We start from the raw sequence: 11,549 nt of genomic DNA, 5'->3' as shown, positions 1-11,549 counted from the left end.
TGTGCGACCCTATGACTGTAGCCCACCAGTCTCCTCTGTCCATGAGATTCTCCAAGCAAGAATACTGGAGTGGGTTACCATGCCCTCCTCCAAGGGAATCTTCCCAACCCAGAGATCAAACCTATGTCTCTAACATCTCCTGCATTGACAGGCGGGTTCTTTACCACTGCTGCTGCCAAGTCGCTTCAGTCGTGTCCGACTCTGTGCGACCCCATAGACGGCAGCCCACCAGGCTTCCCTATCCCTGGGATTCTCCAGGCAAGAACACTGGAGTGGGTTGCCATTTCCTTCTCCAATGCATGAAAGTGAAAAGTGAAAGTGAAGTCACTCAGTCATGTCCGACTCTTAGCGACCCCATAGACTGCAGCCCACCAGGCTCCTCCGTCCATGGGATTTTCCAGGCAAGAGTACTGGAGTGGGGTGCCATTGCCTTCTCCATCTTTAGCGCTCCCTTATGTGGAAGAGCTCAACTTTTGAACAGATACATTATAAATATGGGCTCCCCTGGTGACTCAGATGGCAAAGAATCCTTCTGCAAGGCAGGAGACCTGGGTTTGATCCCTGGGTCGGGAATATCCCCTGGAAATGGCAACCCACTCCAGTATTCTTGCCTGGAGAATCCCATGGACAGAAGAGCCTTCTAGGCTACAGTTAATGGGGTCATAAAGAGTCGGACATGACTTAGCAACTAAACAACGTTAGTCATCTGCTAGGATGTTGCTAAGTGTTTCCACATGTTGTTGTTGTTGTTGTTCAGTCACTAAGTTGTGTTGTTCAGTTACTCTATGCAACCCCATGGACTGCAGCACGCCAGGCCTCCCTGTCCTTCACTATCTCCCAGAGTTTGCTCAAACCTATGTTCATTGAGTCGAGGATGTCATCTGATCATCTCATCCTCTGTCCTCATTCCACATGAACGTTTAATAAATGTTTGCTCAGTCTGAATCTAGACAGTTGCCCCCAGCAAGTAAGTCCTGTTTCAGACCTGAGAATATTACAAATGATTGAAGAACACTCTGATCCCTTGAGAAATTATTCTGGAATCATCTCCACTTTCACATGCATCCTAAAGAATAGAGGGAAATGTTTGTCATTTTACAAAAGCTGTCACATTCCACTTGAGGTGACCAGGACCGAAAGCTAACCACCCTCAGAGTATAAATGCCATACATCTTCAAGGTAGCGACTGCCCTCTAGTGTCCTGTGAAAATAGCAAAAAGTATACTTCGTGGGTGTGCTCAGTCATGTCCGGCTCCGCGACCCCACGGACTGTAGCCCTCCAGGCTCCTCTGTCCATGGAATATTTCATGCAAGAATACTGGAGTGGGTTACTGTTTCCTACTGCAGGGGATCTTCCCAACCCAGGGATCAAACATGCCCCTCCTGGGTCTCCTGCATTGGCAAGCAGATTCTTTACCACCACCACCTGGGAAGCTCTCCCCATCTCTAAAAGGAAGAAAATAACATTTAGACCTTTAGTTTTTTATAAGGAGATATATCATATCTCATGTCATATAGAAAGCTTTCCATACATGTTTGCTAATATTAGGATCACGAGGTATTAATAGTTTAATGTATTCACCAAATCAAATCTTTCTACTACATTAACACACTAAAGAACAAAAACGCTTAGGTCATCAGAGCAATTCCACTTTCCAGAGACAGTCAGATGGAAAAACACTTAAAGGGAGAAGGAAACTGGAGCATGAAAAATGTGAAGAGAAAACAAAACTGACTTTGGTCATTTCACAGCCTTGCTTTAATCATTCAGTAGGTGCATTCATGATGTATGGTATTATTTACAGACTTCTCCAGACAGCTCTAAATGCACATACAGCAAAGCTTTATCCAGCCAGCTGTCGAGTCATTGTAAACCGGATAATGAGTACCTTTGCCCATCACGTGCAGAATTCCTTTTCTTGGCTCACAGCTTGTGGCCCTGTGTCCTCCTTGTGGCCATGGGATTGGTCAGTGTCTCACGCAACTGTGAAACAAACCCCCTTTTCGTCATCTCTGCTTGAAGCTGCTTCCAAAGAGAGATGGCAGGCTTCCGAAGAAAGAGCTCCTTCCTCCGTGGGCCGTGTTTCAGCACATTTCATCAACAGCAATAATATTGCTTTCTATGTATGTATTAGTATTGTTTTATGCAGTAATATTGCTTTCTTGTATATGCCTTTCTATAAATTCCTTCTATATCTACAATGCATTCTTTACAAATCTTAGAGCACTGTGCAGGACTACACTGGATACTTGGCAAGATTATTTCTATTAACTTTGTTCCAGACACCCAACCAAGAGCCATAGTTGACATAACTACTCAACTCACATTGGAAAAGTTAGAAGTGCCCCAGCCAATCAAAGGACTGAAATAGCCATGTTTATAGTTCAGTTCAGTTCAGTTCAGTCGCTCAGTCGTGTCCGACTCTTTGTGACCCCATGAATCGCAGCACGCCAGGCCTCCCTGTCCATCACCAACTCCTGGAGTTCACTCAGACTCATGTCCATCGAGTGGGTGATGCCATCCAGCCATCTCATCCCCTGCCGTCCCCTTCTCCTCCTGCCCCCAATCCCTCCCAGCATCAGGGTTTTTTCCAATGAGTCAACTCTTCACATCAGGTGGCCAAAGTACTGGAGTTTCAGCTTTAGCATCAGTCCTTCCAAAGAACACCCAGGACTGATCTCCTTCAGGATGGACTGGTTGGATCTCCTTGCAGTCCAAGGGACTCTCAAGAGTCTTCTCCAACACCACAGTTCAAAAGCATCAATTCTTCGGCGCTCAGCCTTCTTCACAGTCCAACTCTCACATCCATACATGACCACAGGAAAAACCATAGCCTGCACTAGACGCTATAAAACATATTCAAAACTACTGGTCAAACATTCAAGGAAGATCGTGACAAGTCACACGTCTGGATCCTGTGACCTTCCCCCCAAAATGGCCCCTCTCTATCTCCCCTCCCACCAGAGGGAATAAAACCTCTTAATCCCCCAGCATTGCTTATTGCAGCCCAGAGGCTTAGTTGGGACTTTCTAAATTTAACCCACTACTCCAGAATTTTTTTAAAAAGGTTCTTAAGCATAAGTCAGTAAGGGAAGATGGAGCAAGAAACTTGAACTTATTTTCCTAATAACTCAACCTGCTTTATGTACGTACCTATCATATCAAGAACAAAGAAGTAATAAGAAAGATAAAGATACTGTACTCTCTTAGACTGTTAGGGTTGGGGACCTCCAGGATTCAGACTGACCAAAAATCTGGGACCAAATGGAAATGCACAGACCAGCTATCTTTAAGTCTGGCCTATATGAAATGTAGCAGAATTGACAAGTCCGTGTCTAACCAGTTGATAAATATTTCACACTTTTAAACTTTAAAATAGCCCTTAGATCTTATCATATAAAGTAAAAATAGCCTGAATCAAAACGGACTAATTCATGGCATGTGTACTAAACAATAATCGTTTTCCTATCTATACATTGTGTGCATGTGTGTGCTCAATTGTGTCTGACTCTCTGTGACCCCATGAACTGCAACCTGCCAGGCTCCTCTGTCTATGAGATTTTCTAGGCAAGAATACTGGAGTGAGTTGCCATTTCCTCCTTAAGGGATTCTTGACCAGGAATCGAACACACGTCTCCTGGGCCTCCTGCATTGCAGGTGAATTCTTGACCACTGATCCATCAGGGAAGCCCCTATGTTGTGGAGGGATATTTTTAATGTATATATGGATATTTTTATGTATATATGTCACAAATACTTCCATCTTACTTCTCCAAAATTTAATTTTAAAAAGTTGAGCTACCTTTCAAAATCATCAATTAAACCTATTGGTTACATATTTGTCTCTTCAGGACTACCTATATAATGTTCTTTTCCTGCCTCACTTGTTATACCACATATTCTAACATACATCTCAGCAACATACCATTTATATTCTGATCAAAAATCTTCAGCTTATGGTTTGATATTTCAACCGTAAAGTATGCAGAATGCAGGTTTCTGATGGTATCCTTATTTAAAATCATCAGCAAGAATATGGGCAAATTAGCTATTAGCAATAGCTATTTGTTAAAGTTGTTATATTTTAACAATATTTGTTAAAGTTGAGTTTTCTTGATTTATCCACACCAACTCCAAATCGGAAAGAAAGCTGTTACCACAAAACAAATTTTAAAGAAGTAGAGTTTTGCCACTTCCAAATACTTTTGAGGTTGAAAGAACTAACTTTGTGACTCTTTGGAAGAAACACTTCTGTAAATAAGGGTCATTTATATGCTATGTGGCAGCCTGGATGGGAGGGAGTTTGGGGAAGAATGGATACACGTATATGTATATCTGAGTCCATTTGCTATTCACCTGAAATTATCACAACATTGCTAATCGGCTGTACCCCAATACCAATCAAAAAGGCTTTGTGAGATAGTTCAAAGTCATATTTTCCTCAAAGGCTATTTTTTTGGCCTTTTGCACATATCGTATTGAATTCACACACTCTGATTTAGATTTAGAGAAATCTGTATTGCTGAGATTATATATTGTACGTGTAATATTCATTGGAAGGACTGATGCTGAAGCCAAAGCTCCAATACTTTGTCCACCTGATGCAAAGAGCCAAGTCATTGTAAAAGACCCTGATGCTGGGAATGACTGAAGGCGGGAGAAGAGGGTGACAGAGAATGAAATGGTTGGATGGCATCACCGACTCAACGGACATGAATTTGAGCAAACTCCAGGAGAGAGTGAAGGACAGAAAGCCTGATGTGCTGCCGTCCCTGGGGTCGTAAAGAGTCGGACACGACTGGGTGTAGGTGAGAGGTGAACAGGATAGCTGGTTTCGAATAGCCTGCTTTCCTGAGTGACAGTCATGGAATTAAACAGACCTCCCTATCTAGCCAAATGACCAAATGTGGTGTAGGGTGTATCTCCTGAAAGAACTTTAATTTCCAGAGGAGTACATATTTATGGTCCCTGAAATTCGAAGACATTTGAAGCCAGCAGGGCCAGAAGTGAATGGATAGCTAAGCATGTCCTTTCAGGGGACATGGTGAAGAGTCCTCACTGCCCAGCTCATGGCTCGAACCTCCCGGAGTGTGTTACTACCGTCCTGCTGAGCACATCCCCTGCTCACCCTGTAATTAACAACTATATAGCGCCACTGACTTCCCCACTTGCTTTTGTGGATAGCGCTAGTCTTGGTTTCAGCTCATCATCAATCTTTTCAGAAACTTCAGCGCTGTCACAAAAGCTATGCATATAAATCTCCCCACCGTGCTTCTGCAAATTAAATAAAATGTGTTTTAAGCTTGCCTCAAATGCACAGGCTTCATGTGATTTATTTCCACACAGTTCTTAGGGCTGTGCCGAAGCATGACTCAGCTACCCGCAAAAGCCCAGACTTTGAACATGGGGACAATCACTTAGAGGCGGGGCCCTTGTAGGAGCGTGGGACACATGTAACCATTCTGCAAATACATGTGGGATGAAGTCTAAGTGGAGGAATTCTTCGTATCAGTCTTTCTCTTTTCGAAAGAAATCTCTTCACCTTTTTCTAGAGATATTTCCGTGCCAAGTTCAGGTTGACTGTCGCTGATCAAGTTCATATCTAGCCATCACTTCATGGACACCCATCAGTTACTAATGCACTGCCCCCACTTGATTGTCCCTGAACTTGAGGATGATGATAATCATTTTTTCATGGCTTCTAGTTTTTTGAGTTTCTTTCTGATTTGGGCAAGTTTTAAATGATCAATATAATAGAACTTCTCCAACAAATCAAACTGGCAGATTGTTGATGCTGCTCTAAATATGATCCAAGGACTGAGGCCAACCACACCACCTTGGAGTTGGTTAAAAATACAAATTCTCAAATCCCACCCCAGATGGGGTGGGGCCCAGCAGTGTGAGTTTTAACCGCCGCCCCACCCACCCACCCAGGTGATTCTGACACATGCTAAGGTTTAAGAAGCATTGTCCACCTCTCCTTTCTCTTTTTGTCCCTTAGTGCCAAGATCTTCAATTTGGAGGACACATGGCAATGTTCCCAGGTAAAGGTGGCATTTCCCAGCCTCCCCTGAAACAAAGGGAAGTCCATGACATACTTGTGGAAGCCACCAGAAGAGGAATCCAGGACAGCAGGTCCAAGAAAGGCTGCCTCAGCTGGGAAGTGTGGCCCCTTCGCCTATTGCCTTTCCTTCTACTTCCCACTGAATTGTGGATGTGAGGTCTGGTGCTCCAACAGCCATCTCAGTCAATGAGGCAGCCTTGATGATGGAAACAGCACTGAAAACTGAGCAGCTAAAAGGCAGAAGTCTGTTCCTAATAATCAGATTACAAAGCAACCACACTGGCCATGGCTTTCAGTTCTGCATCCCCAGAATTGAGTGTGGAGACTGGCACACAGTAGGGGCTCAGTAAGGATTTGTTGAATAAACAAAATGAATGACTGAATGCATGCTTGCTCAGTCACTCAGCTATGTCCAATTCTTTGCAACCCCATGGACTATAGCCCTCCAGGCTCCTCTTTCCATGGAATTTTCCAGGCAAGAATCCTGGCTCGGGTTGCCATTTCCTTCTCCAGGCGATCTTACGGATCTTATCGACCCAGGGTTGGAGCCTGTGTGTCCATGGATATACACTAAACCCTTTCATGTTTATACTGGTCCTTCCACTTTTTCTAGGTAAAGCAATCAAGTGGACTTTCAGTGAATAGTCCCAGGTAAGTGTTGGTCATATTTTCCCATTCCTCGAAGACTATGGGAGACTCTGTAGTAATATATCAGTGAGCAACTAGCCCAGAACTAGACCAACTTGCAACCCACTTGTAACCCACTCCAAGCACTACATGTCACCTTGGTCACATCACTTAAGCTCTCAAGGTCCCCATAGGCAACATAAGAAGGAAATGATTGTCAGCATCCTGTCAGCACATCCAATCAATCAAAGATTCCAGAAGAGACTTCAGAGTCTAGAAATAATCTTTAGTCTCAGTTCTTTAAGGCTTGTTTACAATTACTTTTATTATTATTTTTATTGAACTAATACAAGGGGCCAGGAAACCCTGGGAAAGAGATTATTTATTACATGACCTCAGGGTTGTGTGCTATAAACGTTGCAAGTAGGCACACCCCTTTCACTATTTATTTCCAGTAAAACAAAAGATCGAGAAATCAGCATCAAGAGATGACACAATACAGCTGAGACCATTAAAAGCAACTCCTCCCAAACTGGGCATCATAAAAGTACATCATGAACCGCGAACAGATTTGCTCAACGAGGGACAGCTCATCCTTCTGATTCTCCACGAATGCCATAGGGAGTTTCTCAGGGTAGAACGTGAAATGAAAAAGAAGCACCTGGCCAGGAATGCTGTACATTATCCCCCAATGACCTGCCAAAGTGACTATTTTTAAAGACACATTTATCACAGCAGGAATGACAGCATTTAAGAAGTGGCCAGGTCCCAGTGCCAGACAATCCTGCATGGGAAAAGTCTGCAGAGCATGGCTGTACCTTTACAAAGGCCTGGGTGATGGATGAGATGGGAATTGCCCTTGGTTGGCTAGATGGTTGGTGTATGGAGCCATAAGGATAATGCAGAAGTGAGAACTTGGGAATCAAATGGAGTTTACCTCAAATCATCGCAGCCATCCCAATGCTCAAATATGAATCAGGCTTTAGATTTACAAGATTCATCCTAACTAGAAATGCAGGCTTTTGCTGCCTTATAAATTTCTTAAGCAGTAACTGTTCATCGAATTGTACTATCCCACTGAAAAATCATGTTATAAGGGAGGTAGTAATCCCAGTTTACACCATTCTCTTTTATGAACCTAGTGTATTTTGTATCATAAGCAAGTATATTACAGCTATGTTACATTGATCCTCTCATTATTGATGTAGCACTGATGTTAGGTAACTCCTGTAACAAACTGAGAAAAACACTAATACACAATGATACATTTACACATTTGGGGGAGTCAGGATATCAAACCAGAGTTGATGAGTCTTCCTTCCCTGCACAGAAAAAAAAAAAAAATGGTGATCCAATTATCAGTGGACGAAAGAAGCAAAGAAAACCTTTTCATCATTAAAACTGATTGCAGATCCAGGATAGAGAGGTGCCAGGAATTTACTCTTTCTCCTCTCCACCTTCTACTCCAGAGAATAATGAAAGGATGGCTGGAAGCTATCACGGGGCCTAAGTGTTTCTCCAAAACAGAAAATACACTCGATGCTGCCATCTTTATTCTTCTTTAAATTTTTGAGGTTTCTGGTAGCAAAAGCCTGGCACTTCATAGAATTGAAAGCATCACAAATCAAACGGCTAGTTCTTGCAGACTGAAGTCCATCTGGCCTCAGGGTTCACCTCCAGGACCCAGGGCTTATAGCTCACAGTCCCTTCCAGGCAAGACGGTTCTGATGGGTGAGACAGTTGTTCTTTTTCCATGGATTCAAGACTTCAATCTATTACTGACCTTTGCCAAAGCAGTTTGTCCTGAGTTCCTCACCCCACCCCCACCCCACTCCCATTCACGTTTCATACTAGACCTCAGGAAAGTGTTCCTTGTGAGGACTGAAGAAAAACATATATGACAACCCCTGCGCTCCCCAACTCCCATGCCAATGTCTGCTTCAAAAAGAAACAGAACCGAGACACACAGAATAGATTTCCATGGGTCTGACCATTATAATAAACACGGTCGTGTCTCACTGCCAAGTCTACACTTTGAAGGCCTGCGGCTGCCTTCCCCCACCCCGCCCTCCATCCCCCATGCCCACCACATCTCATTCCTGCCTACAAAGACGACGGCAGGAGCCACGGAACACTTTCTGTGTTGCTTCTGGGGGAGCAGGCACGTCAAATGCTAGGATGGACGATGGTGAGCTTGCGTTTCACCAGCAGTCTATGTAAGAGAGGAAATAATTCCTCCCCCATGAGAAGAAAAGAGCCAGAACGAGATGAACAGTGCAATGTGAGTTCATGAAGTGCATCCTCCCACCAGCAAGTTAAATGGCTATAAGAAATTGTGCTTGCACTTCACTCCATCAGCCCCAATTTCCTGGGACCTCAAACACCAACTCCTCTCCAAATATGGCTAAATGCTGGCAAATATTTGCAGACACCTTTCTGCAAATGAAACCCAAAGACAATTATGTACAAAGTTAGTTTACAGAATGCCTATCCCCTTAAGTGTTTTTGACTAGATCAAAATAGGAATAAATATTATTCTTCAATTTACCCCCTAATCATCATGGAAAACTTAGGACTCTTGGAGGGGGTGACATAGATTTCTACAGATATTGCTCAAATATTTGGTTTCCTATATCAGAGTATCTTCAATGCTATTGTGCCAATTTTCAAATGGACACTATGAGAAGTGACACTTTAACTGCAAAAATATATGTATCATATGTACTTCAGAATTCAGATGATGACTCAACTTCCCCACCAAGTCCATTTGTTAAGTCCTTGGGCTCCGAGGAACTTTACGGAGGAACGTGAGTGTTTCTCAAGTTCATTTTGAAATGCAAGAAAGTCCTTGTACCTCACTTGCAGAAATACACACCCCTTGCTTAGTGTGTGCTCCCACTGGGGGGTGCTCTCCCCCTTGGGCTGGGGACACTAGAAGCCAAGCATGGAGTTCTGAGATTCTATGGGAGGACAGCTCAGGAAACCCCCAAATCAGTCACCTGAGTTACAAACATACAGACAGCGGAAATGGGTGCTAAGCTAGGGGTCACAAGTTCAATTTTTCCTCCTGCGCTATCCAGGTGTCCGCCGGACAGTGACAGACAGGAAGTGAGGGCACCGCTGAGGTGCCCAGACGGGGTTCTTCCAACATTTCCTTTCCCTGGTAGGTGGTTCACATCAGGACCTGTTCTCGAGTCTCTGGCAGTCGAAGAGCAATCAGGCCACCCCCAACGAGAGAAGTGGCCGCCAGAAGGATGGGGACCACTTTGGTGATCCCAACGAAAGAAGCGAAGATGGTGTTTCCCAGGATGGCACCAAATTTGCATAACCCGTTGAGGATGCCAAAGGCTGTTGCCCTGTAAAAGAAGGAGAAAGTAAACCATTCTGAAGAATACAAACTAGACCTCCTTAGATGTGTGGGACTGGGTTCTTTCTTTCCCTTGTTAAAGAAGTGTGGCCTGGACGGGAGGAAGTCTGGGGGAGAAAGGATGCATGTGTAAGTACGGCTGAGTCCCCTCGCTGTTCACCTGGAACTACAACATTGCTTTCTAATCAACACATTCTTTTCTACCTCAACACGAAATAAAAAGCTTTTTAAAAAAAATAAAAACCCTGTTGGAGTGAATCCCTGTAGCAAAAAATAATAATAATAATAAAGAAGTATAGTGAAGGTGTGGGAGGGAATTTTTTCCCCTAAATATCAAAGTAACACATTCTTATTTTATCCTAATTTGGCAATACAGAATAACATAAAGATACAAGAATTTGTAACTTCACCACTGCAAGGAATCACCATTATTAACATTTTGGAGTATTTCCTTCCAACTTGAGTTGTTCACAGGCTTCCCAGGTGGCGCTAGTGGTAGAGAACCCACCTGTCAATGCAGGAGACATAAGAGAGGCAGGTTTGATCTCTGGATCAGGAAGATCCCCTGGAGGAGGGCATAGAAACCCACTCCAGTGTCCTTGCCTGGAGAATCCCATGGACAGAGGAGTCTTGCAGGCCACAGTCCATGGGGGTCACAAAGAGTCAAACACAACTGAAGCAACTTAGCATGCACACAAGTACCTGAGTATTGTGACATATTGCAAGAATGAAAAAGGATGAAGCAGAAAGTGTAAGTGTTCCCCATTAATAACTCCTCTACCTTCCTGAGGCAAAAACAGTTCTGCCTAAATAGCAGATCTCCAGATATAAGGCTATATTTCCCAGACTCCTGTGCTTCCGAGCCTAGCCATGTGAGTAAGTTGAAGCCAATGGGATATAAGTACAAGTGGCAGTTCCTGAGAAACTTCCTTAAGAGATGTCAAGAGTGGTCTTTTCCAACTGCATAGCACAGGGAACTCTGGTCAATGTCATGTGGCCATCTCGATGGGAGGGGCATTTGGGGGAGAACAGATACATGTGAATGAATAGCTGAGTCCCTCTGCTATTCACCTGAAACTATCTCAGCATTGCTAACTGGCTATGTGCTGTGTGCTTAGCCGCTCAGTCGTGTTCGACTCTTTGTGACCCCATGGATTGTAGCCAGCCAGGCTCCTCTGTCCATGGGATTCTCCAGGCAAGAATACTGGAGTGGGTTGCCATGCCCTTCTCCAGGGATCCTCCAGGGGATCTTTCCAACCCAGGGATCAAACCCAGGTCTCCCACATTGCAGGCAGGCTCTTTACTGACTGAGCTATCAGGGAAGCCCAATAATACTGGAGTGGGTATACTCCAATATAAAATTAAAAGTTTTGTTTTGTTTTTAAAGAGTCCTTTTTCCTTCCATCCTGCTTCCTGGAATGTAGATGGTCTCACTGCAGACCATGACTGAGGTCATGAAAGAGGAAGAAACAAGATAAAAAGAGCCTACA

At 43.9% G+C, this 11,549-nt stretch overlaps 1 protein-coding gene across 3 annotated transcripts in view; it reads right to left on the bottom strand.

Annotated features, from left to right (window-relative positions):
• Positions 1-6,997: 6,997 nt before the first annotated feature.
• SV2B (synaptic vesicle glycoprotein 2B) overlaps positions 6,998-11,549 on the bottom strand; it is a 244,423-nt gene continuing 239,871 nt past the window's right edge. For all 3 annotated transcript variants that reach the window (XM_006065727.4, XM_006065726.4, XM_044932803.2), the window contains one exon: positions 6,998-10,048. In XM_006065727.4, coding sequence (XP_006065789.3) covers positions 9,865-10,048 — 184 coding nt within the window. In that variant the 3' untranslated portion in view covers positions 6,998-9,864. The remainder of the gene's footprint in view (positions 10,049-11,549) is intronic.

The sequence above is a fragment of the Bubalus bubalis genome, chromosome 20, assembly GCF_019923935.1.
Source record: "Bubalus bubalis isolate 160015118507 breed Murrah chromosome 20, NDDB_SH_1, whole genome shotgun sequence".
In the NCBI taxonomy this organism is placed as follows: domain Eukaryota; kingdom Metazoa; phylum Chordata; class Mammalia; order Artiodactyla; family Bovidae; genus Bubalus; species Bubalus bubalis.
Note: the sequence above shows the minus strand (reverse complement) of the source record. Positions and strands in the feature narration are given on the sequence as shown.